Source organism: Aulostomus chinensis, chromosome 15 (genome assembly GCF_037954235.1).
Source record: "Aulostomus chinensis isolate RoL2024-O1b breed Wild chromosome 15, RoL_Achi_v1.0, whole genome shotgun sequence".
Lineage (NCBI taxonomy): Eukaryota > Metazoa > Chordata > Actinopteri > Syngnathiformes > Aulostomidae > Aulostomus > Aulostomus chinensis.
Window position 1 is genome coordinate 2,115,001 of NC_141334.1, and position 18,529 is coordinate 2,133,529.

Below are 18,529 nucleotides of genomic sequence, written 5' to 3' on the forward strand. Positions count from 1 at the left end.
GTCTTGTTTACAACTGTGTCCTTGTGGGATCATGAGGCAGAGATGGCATTCACCGCCCTCTCCTGAGCGATCGCTTTACGATCCTTTCGTGTGCGATGTTCCACTATTTCCAAATCTTGCTGTGTGAACATGTCTGAGGGATTTGAAGGTCCTGGGGTTTGTGCCCAGCTTGGGTTATTGTTCATAAGTAACGTGAGAAAGATGATGCTGGTTTCAGGGGTTGAAACCTGTTCCAGACCCCCAGGTTGAGTCCATCAGCTGCAGAGTTATTTCCTTGTCTTTGGACTTTGATATGTTTGAGTTCAGATTACCATCAACTGTTCACATTTAAAGGAACTTGCCGACTTTTAGGGAACACCTCTGGCTGTCCATCGCCACCTGAGTCAAGACCTTCTCTCCTCGGAGCCGCGTTTATCTCGTAGCAGGTCTGTGAGAGAGCTGCCATCGAACACGTCAGCATTAAACATGGCACCACTCATCCCTCCGTCTGCTCGCTGAGTCGTAACTCAGCTGAACCAGAGAGCTTCTTACCTGGAGGAAAGAGTCTCTCTCCTTCACCTGACTGGAAAGGACCAGCAGCCCTTTGACACCATGCTAGCTGAGTGCTCCAGAGCTGTGGTGGCTACAGGCGGGACTGCTAGCAGAGCCCTTATGACCCAGTGGACCAACACTGGTCAGTCCCTGATGGGGGCTGCAGAGGAGCTGTGGACTTTAACAGGAGCCAGACTCTCCGGGGTCAGTCAGCACCGTGGACAGTAGCTCACCACCACAGAATATTCGATGCTGGACATCAACGGGGTGAAGTCAGTTTGATATTTAATATTACTTGACCTTCAAAATTCGAACCTATTCAAGAGTTAAATGTGAGGTTGTCAAACCACATTTGCCAGAGAAACTCGTATCCCTCTAAAAACACAACGCTGATTTCTGACATAAATCTTTTATGTGTATTTGTTGATTAAAAATATGCAAAGAAACCCATCATCCGCCTTCCTCATTTCACCTCAGGGTGCCAAACCAACTTTACAACACAAACTGTTATCCTTCATATCCCACAATACTTGTTCTTGTACTACTTAGCTAGCCACACGGCTAACAGAACATTAGCTGCAAAAAAAACAGAGTGCATGATGAAGACAAATATACTGAGGTGTTGTTTGACCTCACAATCTCTTGCACTAAAAAATACAAAGAGATTTATTCAGGCTTGGCTCAGGCACATTGCTCATCTTTCATCTTAAACGTCACGTCCGGTGATGTCAACCCTACTTTCCTCTCATGAACCGGCAGTTTCCCTGGTGGGGGTTTCTGAGTTGAGGCTGTTCACTTCCCGGTCGCTCATGATTTCATTTTTATTGCTTGTCTGAAGTTGGAAGCTCTTGCAGGGGAAATTCACCCAAGGACCTCACAGGATCCTCCTGCCAGGGATGCATCCTTCACATCACCTGCTTCTGCTGCGTCCTGACACTGACACCAATGGAGGGGTCGAATGCTGAGTCGGGAGTGCGGTTTGAGGCTGGAGAAACCAGAGAGAGACGAAGGGCAACATATAAGGGAACAATAAGGCATCACTGCTTATGAAACCCACCAAATTTGTTACAAAACTCAACATTACCCATAATTCATTGGACCCAAGACTGCTTCCTGTAACAACTGATTGGACATATGGACAATGGATGGAACAATAAATTAGCTTAATGGATATAAGTTCTCAAAATGAATCCAATATCTTAATGGATTTAATGTGCAAAGATGTCCTCAGTTCATTGAAGTTTCAGTCTGGATCCCCAGGCTTCTGAGAGGGATTTATTCACTCGGGACTGGAGTGATAATGGAGCAGCGGTTCGCTAGCAGGAGCTTTTACTTGTATAGTGGTCGTGACAAATAACAGAAGCTGTGTGTGCCCCATTTTGGGAAGTAACAAGTTCCTAGATGGAGTAACTGGAATGATAATAAGGCAGAAATCCCAACTGAAAGCATGATTCTATTTCTGCATGTGTTGGCTTCAACACTGCTGTCTGGGATCAGATGATTAACAGTGACTTACATCAGCCAGAAACGATCCAATGCTGTCAGGCCCGCTGTCTCAGACTGTGACAACATTTGCTCCACGCCACGATAGTAAATCACAAAGTCAGATATGGCTCAGATGCAGTGGATGGTCAATTATCAGGAGCTTTATTTTGAAGGGCGCGGCCGGATATCCGTGTTTACTCTAGCTGCTCGTTGGCTGAAGCTGCTGCCCAACCTGTTTGTTGATCGCCCTGTGGGGCTTATTAACACCCTAGTTCATGATAAGCCGGGCTGATTTCTCATGGGGATTCATCTCTTCGCGGCCAGAAGCAGATCCGGAGCTGTCGGGCAGCGGACTCGGTGTCCCGGGGACGATGTCCTCACCGTGAATGTTGAGACTTTTCACATGTAGCTTGTTAGCTAGCTGCGTCGTGGACACAGCCGTTTTTTTTTGTTCTGCTGCTGGGCAGCATTTTGCATTACGAATTATTACCGGTGTTAGTCATAAAACGGGCGCAAAAACAGCACTTGTGTTGCTGAAAAACGTGTGGAGAAAATCCTTCGGTTGTCAGCCTCATCCTCCGGGGCTAACCCCCGGTCGCCGAACGAATTAATGGCCGGAAATCCGAGGAGGGGCGCCGGTCTCATCGGCTTGATGAAGGACGCCTTTCAGCCCCACCAGCAGCCTCTCCAGCCTCACCAGCCGGCTGTGGTCGATAAGAAAATGGTGGAGAAATGCTGGAAACTCATGGATAAGGTATCGACTCTGTCTGTGGCCGATTACTGTGGTAGAACCGCCTGAAGCTGGAGAGATGTTGAATTTGTCACTCATGAGGGGAAAACACTGTCACTTCCCTCCGGATCCTTGACCTGCTGGGGTTTAAGTGACAGTTTTACGTCCCATCTTTTGTGAACACAAGTAGTAATTCCTTTTCTTGTCAATATAAGTTGATTTGAATACGACATTTGCTTACGTAGGTGTTCATTTTAAATTCATCATCAGAGAAGATTGGATCAGAACCCTGAGGAGAGCAGAACGGTCTCCTCTCGTCTCGGTCTCCTGGGGGGCTCTCAGTCCTCATCAGTGTAGTGTTTGAGGATGAGGATGGTGGTTTTGTCCCCGGCACGTCCTGACGGTACTGGCCGCTGCTTTGTGAGCTGTCAACCAAATGTGGAGGCTGAGCTGGGATGAGAGCCGGGCTCCTCTACTCAGCAGATTTAGCAAATAAACGAGGAGCTCCTGGAGTCCTGGTGCTCAGCTGGACTGTTCCATGTTTCAAACTCTCCATTTCCATCCTCTCTGCTAATCTGTGTAGATTTGGGTTGCCGTCTGCTAAATTTCCAGAAATTTGGTTAAAACAAATGACACATTTTATTCATGTACGATCCTGAAATCTGTGCAGATGTCTGATGCGATGTTGATATTACCTGTAAAAAAACACAAGCAGGGAACCAACCAGGGAGGACTGTTCAGCCCCCCCAGTAGTACCAAAACTCCTGACTGGTCTCTTGGTGAAGTGAATACAGGTCAAGACTGACGAAACAGTAGTAGAAAATAACAAGTGGTCACGTCAGTAGGATGATGATGCAGTTTATTTCAGAAACAGACTCAAGAACTGCCGTGAAATAAGAGGAGGATTCTACTTCTTCGTGTTTTGGCCGGGTTCATCCACCTCTCCTCGGCCCCTCGGCCGTCTTCAGCAGGTTTAAAAGGTGGAGTCGCGCTCAGACATGGAGGCAGTGGACAAAGGGCCGGTGCTGTGTTGACACGGCCTAGTGTCTCTCTCAGTTTATCGTTGACAGAAACTTAACTGAGATGGACAGCAGAGGGGAAGAAAGGAGGAGACAAATAAAGGTCACAAGAGATTAATTCAGGCAGGGGCAGGAAGCCGAGGCCGCACCAGATTAGATGGCATGCAGGATGTGATTGTGGATTCTCAGTTGGAGGTGAAAGTTCCTGCTCTCACCTAGAACTGGGTCATGACGCTGCAGAACCAAGGAGGTTTGTGTGTGTGTGTGTGTGGGTTTGGGGAGGTGGCAGATCTGAAACATGGGGCGTGTCCAGGAATCTTTTTATTAGTTCTGTAGTTTTTCGAGAGATTTAATTGACGGAATGTTCAAAGGCTGTGAACATGAAGCAGTCGAGCTCCTCTCAGATCTTCTGGAACTTTCACACACAGATTAACTTTCTAAGCAGGACGAGTCAAACTTTCACATTTCTACATCTGCCTCGTTCTCTCTGTCTCTCTCTGTCTCTCTCTCTGTCTTCCCCCCCCCTCCCCCCATCAGTTGACTTCTGCAATCAAACTTAAATAATCATACAAACTATTTCTTTCAAGAGAATTGAAATCAGGATGAGCATCATCAGACTTGTTGTGACTGGCCAATAATTTGCAGCTGATTTTACCTGATAGGTTCCGATGCGTTCGGGAGAAAAACAAGTTGATGTCATGTTCATTTTGTGCCTGCTGAAAAAACACACACATGAACATTGAGAATTTAAAAAAAGTAACATTTTCATGTGTTGGTGATTCTTCATTGTTGATGAGGAGGAAAAAGAGAAGCTTGAATTAAACAATTTATTTGTGCTGATATTAAGATGCATCCATAAATTCAAAGATTGCAGCGTTGGTGACACTGTGTGTGTGTGTGTGTGTGTGTGTGTGTGTGTGACAAATCATCAGGTCCTTTGAGTCAAACTACATAAACGAAAACGAGCTGAAACTAAATGTTCCATTAACCTTGATTACAGCTCACAGACTCTGTTATTGGTTCAACGCAGCACTAAATGAAACCTCGTGTTCATCCAGGTGGTACGTCTGTGCCAGAACCCCAAGGTGGCATTGAAGAACAGCCCCCCCTACATCCTGGACCTGCTGCCGGACACCTACCAGCACCTACGCACCGTCCTGTCTCGATACGAGGGCCGAATGGAGATCCTCGGGGAGAACGAGTATTTCCGCGTGGTCATGGAGAACCTGACCAACAAGACGAAACAGACCATGAGCCTTTTCAAAGAAGCCAAGGAGAGGATGTACGAGGAGAACTCCCAGCCCAGGTAGGACACGAAACGAGCTTCTCCTTCAGCGCTGGTTGAGGATGGAGCTCAGCCAGAGAGGTTGCGCAGATTTAGCCAAGACTTTCCTGCCTAGCGAGCAACAGGAGGTGGAGCAGGTTCATCGCTGTTTCTCACAAGCAAAGCATCATCGGGGCCCAACTGATGCAGGAGTTTTTAGTCCCATTCTGATTTTCGATCAGAAAAAAACAAATGACTGGTTTGATAGTAATGTGACCATGTAAAGGCAAAGAGCTAAATCCTAAACAATAACTTACTGTATTAAAATGTATTTGATGTTGTAAAACATCATGACTTTTCAATAAAGACCAAACCAGATCAGTAAATGAAACAGGGCGGAGTCTCTGGACCCACTCGCCACACCTTTTTAAAGTCTTGTTTTCTACAGTTTCTGTATTTTGAAAAAGGTTTTTTTAATATTGGTGCATAGTGGAAACCGTTATCAACGACACCATCGATCTGTGATAGGCCGATGTAGCAAGAATAGTTTCCCCAGAACACACAGCCCAAGATGAAAGCCGGAACCTGCACAGCTGCAGCGCACAGAAACGCATCACTTAGAGGAGAACCGTAACCAGGATGCCAACGCTGAGGTGGGATGGTGGGCATGTGGCCGCCGTCAGCGTGTGTGTCAAGCTGGTGGCATTAGTAGAACTGTCAGTCAGTTTATATCAATTTCTGCTGTGACATGAGCTGAACTGAAGTAGGTCACAGAAGCTTGTGATCAAGGCCTGATTTATCTTTCGTCATCATTGTCACTTCCTGTTTTTTCAGGAAGTCATGGCTGAGTGAAAGGTTATTCACCCTGCGGTTCTGTCATATATTTTTATTAGCCATTTACTTTGTGAGGTTTGTTGAAGCAGCAGGACCAGTCCAGTCCAGTTCCACCAGTCCTGCTCTCTTGAACAGTGGAACACACGTTTGGATGCAGGTCACTCAAGCAGGCGTCACTCTTTAATCATGTGCTCAACTGAAGAAGGACATTGTGCAACAGTGCTGCGTCTTTTTTTTCCCTTTAATTTTGGAACATTCAGCAACATTAAAACATTCAAAAGTGTCATTCTGGTTCATGTCCAATCATCAGAGACCTGGGAAAGTCGCCATTGGACATTTCCAGACAGGAAGAGGGTTGAGAAAAATAATTAAAGCCAGAAAATTTGAGAAAAGTCCTGGAAATTGACAAACACCTGAATATTGAGGTAAACGGTGTATACTGACGGAGTAGAAAATCTGAATTATTAAGATCATTTTATGCCTCTTCAAACCCAGCAGCTCGTCATCAATTTTGGTTAAATACATGCTGACAGGGATCTCTGGCTCTATTTTTAATATGTAAACATTTCAGAGAATGTCTGGAATGTCCTGAAAACCTCCATCAAACATTTGGAAACGTCTTTGGTCCAGATTACAACTTGCGCCCTGTTGCGGGAAGTGCAACTCCTCATTCATCACTAACTCATCGCATTAATCACATAATTCTGAGGAAGCTGCCGCCTCCTCTGTGACGCCGCATTTGGTTTTTGATGGTAGAGAAATTGAAGTCAGAGGTTTTCTGGTTGAACTTTGGCTCCTTCAAAGGCGACGTGATGAACAGGCGGAGGCCAATCATACCTCGTTCCTGTGACGCCTCCTGAAGGTTTGTCGATCAGACGAACCTCCAGGTGCTTCTCAGCTGAATGGAGCCGTTCATCGTGTTTGTTTCTCTGAGAGTGACATGAAGCTGGATGGATCTTCAGATTGACGACGTAGGTCTTTCCTTCTGTCCTGGTCTCCTCCCACTCAGGCGAAACCTCACCAAGCTCTCGCTGATCTTCAGTCACATGCTCGCCGAGCTCAAAGCCATCTTCCCCAACGGCCTCTTTCAGGGCGACAACTTCAGGATCACCAAAGCTGATGCTGCCGAGTTCTGGAGAAGGTCCTTTGGGGACAAGTGAGTTCTAGGAAATCAAACATGTAGAAAGATGATCCAGTAAAGTTGGGAACATTTGTTTGAACGACTTTCTGTGGTCCAGAACAATAGTGCCATGGAGGACGTTCCGTCAGGCTCTCCACGAGTTTCATCCAATCAGCTCAGGCCTGGAGGCCATGGCCCTCAAGTCCACCATCGACCTCACCTGCAATGACTTCATCTCTGTCTTTGAGTTTGACATCTTCACCAGGCTTTTCCAGGTATTTTGTAATATTGTGGACCAATTTAATTTCCATAATGAGACGGATGGAAGCTGTGCAGCTCAATGGTGTGTGTGTGTGTGTGTGTGTGTGTGTGTGTGTGTGTGTGCATAGCCGTGGTCGTCTCTTCTAAGGAACTGGAATAGCCTGGCGGTCACACATCCTGGCTACATGGCCTTCCTGACCTATGATGAGGTCAAGGCTCGACTGCACAGGTTCATCCACAAACCCGGCAGGTGAGACATTCTGCTGACACGCCATGAAGCACTTGAGGTTCCCCTCTGTCTCCGTTAGCTTCAAGCTAACTATGAATACGTTGCTGGCATTCTGGAGCCACTAAGAAGTGAAAGAGGAGGGAAAAATCTCTGAGCTCAAGACTCCAACTAGTGAGCGCTTGGAAGGGGAAACACGTATTTGTTGAAGTATAGTTTAAGATTTGAGGGTAAATGTGGAGATAATGAACTGCATTGAACACGACGCTGCGTGAAACCCTGCAGACGTATTCATCCAGTCTTCTGTCCTCCTCTTCCTCTCAGCTACATCTTCAGGCTGAGCTGCACTCGTCTGGGCCAGTGGGCCATTGGCTATGTGACGGCCGACGGGAACATCCTGCAGACCATCCCCCATAACAAACCCCTCTTCCAAGCCCTCATTGATGGATACAGAGAGGGATTGTGAGTTCCACCATGACCCGGCATCAATGTACCACATTATTCCTTTTTAGGGTACATTGTTTTATTTCACATGCCTGAAGGGAAGAGGCAAAACCAAGTTCCATGACTCTGACACGGCTGGTCTTCATCAGGATATGGGAGGCGCAGTGTTAATACAAACCAAAGCAGCCGCTGGTTTTCTTGCTCTTCGGCTTCTGTGTTTCTTGTTCAGCCTTAAAGGAACAATCGGTGTTAAAGTATCCAACAGTCTGAGGCTGCTGGTTGTTGGGAGAGAAACTGCAGTTTAATTACTTAAGCTGAGGCAGTTCATCTGAGAGGATCAATGTGATATTTTTAAACCTGGAAAGGATCCCTGCACAGAGAGCTTTTTGTTTCATGGGCAGAAGTTGTCGCCAGCTTTGAGTCGCCTCACTTTTATCAGCCAGCAGGACGCGGGAGCTTTGCTTGGGTCGTGAGGAGTTGTTACTGATTCACCGAAAAATCGTAGACATTTGTTTTCGTCTTGGATTAATCATTTAGTCCGTGAAATGTCACGAAAAAAAGGTCATCACCATTTCGCGAGAGCCCACGTGACACGCTCTCATGGTTGCATTGTCCATTCAACAGCCCAAAGATTTCTTGTCCTAATTGACCACAAAAGCAGAAAATCCTGATATCCAAGAATCTGGAACCAGCAAATTTTGACATTTTGTTTGGGGGGAAAAAAAACACAGTTATAGTTTAACAGTTATCAAAATAGTTGAGGATTAATTTCTTTCCATCGACTAACTGGTTAATAGTTGCAGCTGTGGTACCCGAACAGGTCTGAGCCCACGTGGATCCCTCAGAATGTAAATCTGAGCTCGCCAGCAACAAACGTGAGCTTCTCTAGTTGCTTTCATCAGACGTCCCGAGGGATTGTTGAGCCAATGCTCCACCCTTTCTTGTAACAACTTTCCCTCCAAAATTAGAGCAGTTCAATGGTTTCATCACTGCCGATCAGTCGGACCTGAAAAGATGAGAATGAAAAGCCGGCCTCAAAAATACCATAGTTGTCCTTTAACTCTGTCGCTTTTAGTGGTGCAACAACCAGGAAGGACCGAGTACTTCAGGACTTGGCGCTGACTCGTAGTGGGCAGGTTGTAGGTCAAACTATCCTCCGTCAAACTGATAACTTGGGTTTATTGTTCTCAGTTGGCCGGTTTTCCTGTAGCTGTTATTTTTTCAGAACTCCTTACAGTTTCCTTGTTTTTATTATCTGAAATTATCATCGTTGTTAGTTTTCTTACCTCAAGGTAGCACACTCAGCAGTAGTTGAAGCACTTGAATCCGCTTCTTTACGTGTGGTTTGTTGTGACGCAGCAGCAAATTCTCCTGTGGGACACGAACCCACTCACCCCCTCACCTGTGTGCCCCACAGCTACCTGTTCCCCGACGGCCGGGCCCAGAACCCTGATCTGACGGGGCTGTGTGAACCGTCTCCACAGGACCACATCAAAGTTACTCAGGTTTGGCTGCTCGTCCTTCAGCCTTTCTTGTTTACTTGGCAGCGTGTCAGAGGATGCATGAACGCATGAGCAGTGCATTTGTCATCACGCAGGGTCTTGGCCATCTGGCAGCAGTCGTGGGCTCGGGTCATAAATCGCGTGCTCTCCTCTGGTCTTCCTACAGGAACAGTACGAGTTGTACTGCGAGATGGGTTCCACCTTCCAGCTGTGTAAGATCTGTGCAGAGAACGACAAGGATGTGAAGATCGAGCCATGCAGACATCTGATGTGCACTTCCTGTCTGACAGCCTGGCAGGTCTGAGTAAACCCTTGTTGTGACTGAGAACATCACAACTTGTGTTTGAAGCAAAGAGCTCGTGTCTGAACAAGTCTTCCTCTGCGTCATCAGGAGTCGGAGGGTCAGGGCTGCCCGTTCTGCCGCTGTGAGATTAAAGGCACTGAGCCGATCGTGGTGGACCCCTTCCACCCAAAGGCCAGCGGGGCGTCTTTCGCTGGTTTCCAGAGCTCCAGCAGAGCAGAAGCAGCCAGCAATGAGGAGGAGGACGACGATCGCCTGGAGGACCAGCACCTTGTCATGAGCAGGCTGGCCTGCTCCAAGGTTGGGACAGTCGACCGCTCAGTGTGGTCGTCCTCTCCTTTCACTGTCGTAGAATTCATGAAGTAGCAAAGTGTTTTAAATTTGTGCGCTGTGACTTCTCTTAAGCTGTAAACCTGTGTGTGTGTGTGTGTGTGTGTGTGTGTGTGTGTGTGTGTGTGGATTTGGATGTGTGTGCGGATTTGGATGTGTGTGCAGGTGGAGCGCCCACCATCCCCAGTGTCTCAGTTGCCTCCAGTTCCCCCTCGACTAGACCTTCTTCAGCAGAGACCCTCAGGCTGCCACAGCCAACTGGGCCAAGGAGCCACTGCTAAGGTGTGTGTGTGTGTGTGTGTGTGTGTGTGTGTGCGTGCGCGCACATGCCCATGTCTGCATGCATGCGTCTTTCTCTGGTTCATGACTCCCCCCTCCACCTCCCCCCAGATGGCAGCCACCCACAGAGACAAGCCTCTACCTCTGCCTCCTTCCCTAAGAGAGTTACCACCCCCACCGCCTCCAGAGCGCCCCTCCCTGGTTGGCTCTGACTCCAGACTCCAGAGGAGACCCCTGCCCTCCACCCCCGACCAGGCTGCGTGGGCTGCCAATTACATGGTGCCACGGCCAGCAACCAAGGCCCCCTCCGCCATGTCAGCCGCCCCTCAGAGCAATGGAACCAGTGGAGAGGGAATCAAACACCAGGCTGCTACCAACGCAGTCTACTGCCTGGCCGCTAGGTACGGGGAGGGGGGGTGTCACTCACTTGTACCCAGATCAGTCACATGCATTTGCCTGATGTGAACCAGCAGAGGGCAGCAGTGCTCCATATTGACAATGGAACACCAGATGTGGATTTAAGATCTTCCTTCTGTGCCGACGCTCAGGTCCCTCCCTCCGTCAGCCGTGTCCAGCAGGGAGAAGCTGTCGTCTGACTGTGAGGAGAACGAGTACATGAGTCCCACCTCCCTGCCAGCCTCTGGTGCCCCGTGGGTCATAACAGGCTCCTTGGTGCCGCCGCCTCCGGGCCAGAGCAACCACCTCAACGACGTCAGGTAAGATTCAGGTCTCATTAGGAAAATGAAGTCGCTTTTATAGTTGATGAAAAGAAAAACATGTAGATGAGAACTGGTGCACACTTAACCTGATGAGTTTAATGATCTTACACATAAACTGACTCCTCCATTTATCTTTAAAATCAGACGAGCCTTGGATCAAACTGGTTCGTTCTAATTATAGATATATAATAATGTAAGTGTGTATGTGTAAAGTTATATAATTTACTTGTGATTTACATTTTTTTGGTTTGATCATTTTCTGTGACTTTAGTTGTTTTTCAAATGTTCTTTTGTTGTTGTTTCTTTTTATTTACATGCTCAAAATGAACAATTCAGTCACCAAATGTGTCGATGAAACGACAAATCCTTAAACTCAAAAAATGCATTCAGATTTATAAATATATATTCGATTTTGTTAAACTCATAGGAAATGACACTCCCGATATATTTTCTCTTATTTTTCTAGCGGTGGCAGTGACTCCGAGGACCCCCAAGTCTATGAGTCCATGTGTAACATCCAGGCCCAGGCTGGAGCATCGGAGGCCCCCCAGACCGTAGATCAAGGTAGCAATGACTGCATCAAAACATATCTGGAACACTCCCAAGTTCCGTCTAACAGCTCAAAAACTCCACCAGTTCCATGTTTGTCATGGGTGCCGGAACCTCATGTCCAAGCAGTTCTTCTGACCGATGAAGTGGAGGCTGATTCCAGAGGGGAGCCCAGATTTTACTGGGATGAAACCAGCGCCGCTCATGTTTGTGACTGTCACGTTGCTTTTAAAGGAGCGTGTGTTTTCTTTCTTGGAAATTTATATTACCTGAATTTAAGCCGTGAGAATCTCACTGTACAGGATCAGATTTCCATCATTCAGAAAACAGACATGTAAGAGGTTGTTTGCTTGTCGTCTTGAGGAAAAACGAGAGGCTCCTGTACAAGTGGTCCCAATCTGTGGGCCTGATAAAGGAATATCTCATCTTGAATGTACATCAGGATTGAGTTACTTCATCAGGGTTGAGTTACTTCATCAGGGTTGAGTTACTTCATCAGGGTTGAGTTACTTCATCAGAGTTGGGTTACTTCATCAGGGTTGAGTTACTTCATCAGAGTTGAGTTACTTCATCAGAGTTGAGTTACTTCATCAGAGTTGAGTTACTTCATCAGAGTTGGGTTACTTCATCAGGGTTGAGTTACTTCATCAGGGTTGAGTTACTTCATCAGAGTTGGGTTACTTCATCAGGGTTGAGTTACTTCAACAGAGTTGAGTTACTTCATCGGGGTTGAGTTACTTCATCGGGGTTGAGTTACTTCATCAGAGTTGAGTTACTTCATCAGGGTTGAGTTACTTCATCAGAGTTGGGTTACTTCATCAGGGTTGAGTTACTTCAACAGAGTTGAGTTACTTCATCGGGGTTGAGTTACTTCATCGGGGTTGAGTTACTTCATCAGAGTTGAGTTACTTCATCAGGGTTGAGTTACTTCATCAGGGTTGAGTTACTTCATCAGGGTTGAGTTACTTCAGCACACTTTCTCAAACATGGAGGGAACATTTCAAGCCAAGTTCATTTCTCATTGGATGTATCAGATTACATCATCTGGTTTGTGTTTGTCAGATCACCTCCAACTTTCAGCTGCGGCGTCTCAGGACAAGCTGGAGGAGAGCAACATGGAGCAGGTTTACGAGTACGACTGTCCCAGACCGGTGGTCCCGCCGGCCCCTGCGAGAAGAGCCATATCTGAGATCAGCGGCCCTTCTGCGACCTTCAGCACTCTCAGCATTGACCGCGTAGAAGCAAGTATGTATCTCATCGCTTTGGTTGTTGGTTCGTTAGTCCTGAGAGACCCACCCTCACCCCCACCATCCTTGCCCCAAAGCTGGCAACAATTTCAACATGGGATGGACTTTTCAAGAAAAAATACAATTTCACTGTCACTGAGAAGGAGTTCCATGTTACTGGAGTTCTCTTGTGGTGTTTAACGGTGGTGAGCAGTTTCAGGCCCGTTACCACCACCTCCTGGTAGAAGTGAGGCATTACTACCAGCCAGCAGAGGGACATGTAGTTTTGAGGATGATGTCGCTGATCCAGACTTCACCTCTTCCTCCAACTTCTCTCTTGTTTGTTTGCAGGTCTGTTTGCAGCAGGTGTGGACCACGATCACCCCCCCAAACCTCTCCCACGGCGAGCCAACTCAGAGCGGGGACCCCGCCCTTTGAACCGGGAATTTCTTGCTCCGCTGCCAGACCCCCCTGGTCCCTCCGTCTCCCCTCCTCCACCCCCCCCTGCAGGTGCCGGCAGCCTGGCCCTGAATGGGGAGATTGAGTGCCTGATGTCTCAAGGCTACTCCATCCAGGACATCCAGAAAGCCCTGATGATCGCCCAGAACAACCTGGAGACGGCCAAGAACATCCTGCGCGAGTTTGTGTCCATCCCCTCGGCGGCGCACATCGCCACATAGACACCCCACCCCCACCCCATCGTCTCCACTCTGTGCCATTATATCATGATAGCATTTACCCAGCACTCCCCTGCAGGGCCGTGACTTCATGCCAATTTCCTCTGAGGAGTGACGCTGCATTCATGTCACGCCAGAAGATGCAGACCAGCAAGATGATGTCACTGATGCCCTCGTCTGAAGTCATTAGCAGATAATATGTTGATTGTGTTGCTGAGTGGCTGAAGCCTCAGAATCTCTTGTTTACTTGTAATCACCACTTGGAGATGGAGGTTTCTGGGCCAGGAGGTGATGCAACAGGGTCTCGCTGGACGGCGGCATCTTTCAGCTCCACTGAAAGCTCCTTTGAAGGGACATTCGGATCTTGTTTTCCTGTGTGTGGGTCAGAATGATCAACGGAAACCAGACAATCTTCATCTGTGTGTGGGGGGGGGGGGCTTTACAAATACACTGACGTGGTGACGGTCGGTCAAGTTCTCATCACAGCAAAGCGTATCGCATTCACCCAAGGAAGAACAAATCTGCGCTGTTTTTCAGATTTTCTTTTTTTTTCATGAAAAGCAATTTAAGCCTTTTTTTTTTCCTGAATAAACGACAAACAAGCAGAAAGTTCCACGTTGCTCCCAAATATCGGAGTTGATCTTTCCATGAAAACTTTTCTCGGTAGTTCGTAAAAACAGGGCAGAATTTTCTTTTCGTGAAACCCCGTTCATGAAGCGCTCTGCTCACGTAACGAATCAAAACACCCTGAAATGAAAAACCGCATGTGGCAACAGAGCCATTTTGCGGTGGCAGCGTTCTCTCTCAGTCCACAGTGGAACAGTTGTAATCGTGTTGGTTCCCCTGATTGTTCTGACTCACACACTGGAGGCCTGATGTGTTGGCAAAGATCCCCTGATGTTTATCACGATACATCAGTCACAACACGACTTCATCGCTGGGTACTGTGATTCAATACTGATACAGTACCGCGGTACAGCATTGACTTTATTGTGTAGCCCTAAATATCTGAATTTCCCTTCAAGGAGAGGCTCAGTTGGGGGCGTGACTTGAATGCAGCGTACATGGAAACTCAAATCGTCCCTCGTCTCCAAGGTTTGACCTGCTGTGCGCCGCTGAGGTCGTTTTCCTCCTCAGGCGTCTTCAAATGTGAAGGGACCAGGCAGTTTGACGCCCCAGCAGGTCAGTGTGGCGCTTTACAAGCTTTTTGGCGAATTGTGGCGTGGACGATGTAGCGATGCGAGTCTAAAGAGGCTAGCCATTAACCCGGCGGTGTGTGTTCATGCTGATGAATGTTCCGTTTCAGTGCAGTATTCGCAGGGCTTTGATGTCGTCGCTGTGGCTCGCTCGATGGTTCCTGACAAGTTCTGTGGCGGTTTAATGATGAAAATAACACGTGTAATGTTTCTCATGACGTGTCGTGCTGTGTCGTACTAACAATGGCTGAATTTATCTTTGAAATCCGTGATTTTTCCGCCGCCGTTAGTGGTGGGGTGACGGCGGGGTTATTTAGTCTCAAGCGTCCTCTAATTTCATACTAAAAAGCAGAATGACTTTATTAACAGGTGCCGCCGAGTTCTTCGCCATCTCATTTAAATCGTTTTGTAAAACCACTTCAACGGCAGGCGCACTGACGAGCTACGCGCTAACTGAAATTGTGTAGCAATGTGGAGATTCAACCAATCAGGCTACAGGGTCGATGATCATTCTGATGATGTTGGTTGTGATGAACCCTTGTACAGAAGCATGGTACTGATTTGGATTTATTCTTACTGTAACTTTACATTTACACCCAACCACCACGTTCAAAATTTTAAAAGCGTCTCCTCAACTTCCCTAATCCCTAAACGCCAGAGACAGAAGACTCAGTCGCTGATGTCACGTCCTTGTTCTGGACGCTCGTGATGTCATGTGGTCGGACTCAGGTTTCATTTGCACAGAGAATAAATGTTTTTATTTTTATAACCTGAGAAAAGGATAAAATGACAAAGTTGGTAATTAACTTCTTTATTGTCAACACATTAAAAAAAAACACTTGCAGCCAAACAGTGGAAACCTTCATTAGTCTGAGCCAAAATCTTGTTCATGATAAAACTCTTTAACACCAAAACAAAGTTCTTAAAGACATCACACTGACTTTTTGGAAAGTTGTCCAGACACTTAATGCTCTCCTGTGCTGCATCAGGGAGCAAAGACCCAGGCTAGTTAGCTTAGCCCAATGGCTGAGAGTGGGTGGGACGTGTTAGCATCAGCTAGCTCAGGCCCAGACTAGTTAGCTTAGCCCAATGGCTGGTAGTGGGTGGGAAGTGTTAGCATCAGCTAGCTCAGGTCCAGGCTAGTTAGCTTAGCCCAATGGCTGGTAGTGGGTGGGAAGTGTTAGCATCTGCTAGCTCAGGTCCAGGATGCTGGTGTGTCCAGCAGGAATCCTCCTCCTCCTCATCATCAGTAGCAGCAGTCGCTCTTCTAGTCCTCAACAAACCTTTGGTTGTGTTGACCCAAGTTCCAATGGAGCTTTGGAGGTGCTGCGTCAAATCACTGCGCCCAGTCAGGAAAGTAGTTCCGGCTACGTGTCTGATTCTACCATTACAATGTCTCCTCATGTTAAACTGGTATTTCATAACTGATATACACAACTCTCATTATATCCTTGCTGGCAAAAGCAAAGTTATGCTACCACTTCCCACCCACTACCATTCATTCTGCTAAGCTAACTAGCGTGGGTCTCAGCTCAAGGGTCTCCATGGGAGACGATGGACAATAAGTTTCCCAAAAAGTTGGTGTGTTTCTTTTAATAGCAAGATGGTGGTGATTTTTTTTTGTTAGTCCTGCTTAACTCTAGACCAGTAAAGTATCGGTGCCACTCTGGAACCAGTTCCCTTTTTTAGCTGTCAGAAGAATTAGTTCACAATCGGGCGCTGCTTCTGACCCCGCCTACACGCTGCCTTGGCGATAAACCAAGCCGCCAACTTGAACTTGTTCACCCTCAAAGTTGTGAAGGACGTTGATGGTTTATGAACCTGCGAGTGAAACGTCTGAGTTCCCGGCAGACAGCGTCCCAGGATGGAGACGTCCTTGCTCAAAGTTCTGAATTGAGTCTCATGAAGGCCTTCAGTCACCCGTCACAAGTCCTGGTAGCAGCGAGATGCTCATGAGCTGCTCGCGTGAGCTGTGTTACCCCAGGTGGAACACGGACGCTGCGACCGCAGTAACATGACGCCTGCACGTTGATGGTCACATTCAGGACGCCTTGTTTCCACTCGAGTGCAGTTTCTTTCCAAAGTAAAACAGAGATTTCAGCAGCAGTCTGTACACGTGCCTTCCAGCTGACTGACCGTGCTTTCCTGAAAGAGTCTCAAATAGAGCGCCACGAGAATGGGTCCCTCTACTCGTCCCCAAGTCAGTAACCTGATATCAGCTCTGTGGTTAACACAAGATCTTGATCAACATCGGATCCACCAGTAACCACCAGACTTTAAACCGCGCCGATTCTGTTCTCTTAGCCGTGACATCATCATCCTCAGTCTTTGTTTCTCAGTGCAAAACAGTAGCAAGTAAAACCAGCTGACGACAACGCTGACGTTGATTGGTTTTGTGTCTCAGTCACATATGATGGCGTGAGTTTTAGTGAGAATGACCACTGAACCATTTCAGCACAAGCGGACAATCCCGCGTGTCTGCGTTTAGACGGATGAAATGATTTTAAAGCGTTTAACGTGTCCCACCTTCTTAAAATCTGCCAAAATGCTTTTAAATCAAAAACTCCAAGCTGTGTTTTTGACGCAAAGCCTTTTCAATGAGGCAGAAATGTTTGAAATCGAATGTCTGTAGCGTCTTTGATGCCCCGGAAAAAGAGCCACACGTTCCTCGAAAGTAGAACCTCACGTCAGTGACCCTGCTGACAGGAAACGTTCCAAACCTCCGACACTTTCAGTTTTGTTGCAGCTTTAATCAGACAGTCAAAGTTGGGAACTTATTCTGGATTCAATGAGCTGGGGACCCGTTTGAGGCCATCCGGCTCAGTCGGGACCTTCGATCCGGAGTTGAATGACATTCAGGTGCCTTTTAAACTAGAAATCTGACCAGCGCCGCAGAGCCGACCCTTCAGAGGTGAATTGATAAATAATATTGCGAAATAATTTCATATTTAAACAAATATTAACAATATTAACAAAGACTTTTGCAAATCGATAGAAAACGACCTGGAAATTGTAAAGGTTGAGTATTTTGAGTCTGATCAGTAACGCTGTGTCAGATTTCTTGTGTTTAAATGCGACGTGGAACCATCTGTTAGACAAAAGTGAAATTTTCCTCATTTTGCTGAGGACCCCCAGGAAAGGCCTTCAAGGACCCCCGAGGGCCCCAGACCTCTCTGTGAGAACCCCTGAAGGTGCCGCGGTGGTGGCGGCGTGTCGGTTCAGATCCATGTATGTGACATTAACTCACGTTTAACTCGCCTTCTTCTCAACTTGCCTACTAAAACATCTTTGCTTTGTTATCGTTTCTGTAAATATGATTTTATTTATTGTCTTGAATATTCTCAGCGTTCATTGTGTTGCCATGGTTTCATGCCTAAGCCATTAAGGTTTTTAATTAAACAGTATTTTCTTTAGTGTCTGGTCCGTGTGGTTTCTGTGGCAGTGAGGTCGCACCTCAGGAATCATTTTGAATCGCGGGAAGGTGAAGGATTAAAGGAGTCACGTGTTTTATATGAATACAGATTAAATATGTGGCGCTGCAGCGACGTCCAGCCTCCTCATCGCCTGCTGAATAGAACATCTTTGTGTGACCGAGACCATTGCAACATTTGCGTCATCGATTCAGCGGAAGTCAGAATGGCGTAGAAGTAAAACTCCCTCAAATCCCTGTCCGGTGTCAGATGTTTCCCGCCATTGTGCTGGTCTCCGTTGACCTCGAGGCCGGCTTCCTCTCATCGCCGAAGATGGACGGTAATCCGTAACAGAGGATCATCAGACCCGAAGGAGAAGCTGACCAGCTCCTGGCTGAGACGCTGGCAGGAAGCTCAGAAACCTCC

At 47.2% G+C, this 18,529-nt stretch overlaps 2 protein-coding genes across 2 annotated transcripts in view; both read left to right on the top strand.

Annotated features, from left to right (window-relative positions):
- Positions 1 to 993, top strand: part of alkbh4 (alkB homolog 4, lysine demthylase) — a 3,377-nt gene extending 2,384 nt beyond the window's left edge. Inside the window, exon 3 of the mRNA XM_086226388.1 lies at positions 1 to 993. This exon is cut by the window's left edge and continues 1,096 nt beyond it. The gene's annotated coding sequence lies outside the window, so the exon portion shown is untranslated.
- Positions 994 to 2,216: 1,223 nt separating this feature from the next.
- On the top strand, positions 2,217 to 18,111 carry LOC147248137 (E3 ubiquitin-protein ligase CBL-like). The gene is made up of 15 exons (XM_086226089.1): positions 2,217 to 2,770; positions 4,824 to 5,071; positions 6,873 to 7,019; positions 7,102 to 7,258; positions 7,373 to 7,494; positions 7,795 to 7,932; positions 9,332 to 9,419; positions 9,583 to 9,714; positions 9,808 to 10,017; positions 10,213 to 10,329; positions 10,438 to 10,727; positions 10,875 to 11,042; positions 11,512 to 11,609; positions 12,657 to 12,839; positions 13,172 to 18,111. Exons 1-15 carry the CDS (start codon positions 2,627 to 2,629, stop codon positions 13,498 to 13,500), a joined length of 2,571 nt encoding a protein of 856 aa, XP_086082215.1. The 5' UTR covers positions 2,217 to 2,626; the 3' UTR covers positions 13,501 to 18,111.
- The last annotated feature ends 418 nt before the right edge of the window (positions 18,112 to 18,529 follow it).

What these genes read in the sequence shown, in the direction of transcription:
- LOC147248137 (XM_086226089.1), top strand. Translation starts at nt 2,627, where the DNA reads ATGGCCGGAAATCCGAGGAGGGGCGCCGGTCTCATCGGCTTGATGAAG. An exon ending in GCTGGAAACTCATGGATAAG is followed by an intron (nt 2,771 to 4,823) that starts GTATCGACTCTG and finishes GTGTTCATCCAG; the next exon opens with GTGGTACGTCTGTGCCAGAA. An exon ending in CCCCCAGACCGTAGATCAAG is followed by an intron (nt 11,610 to 12,656) that starts GTAGCAATGACT and finishes TGTGTTTGTCAG; the next exon opens with ATCACCTCCAACTTTCAGCT.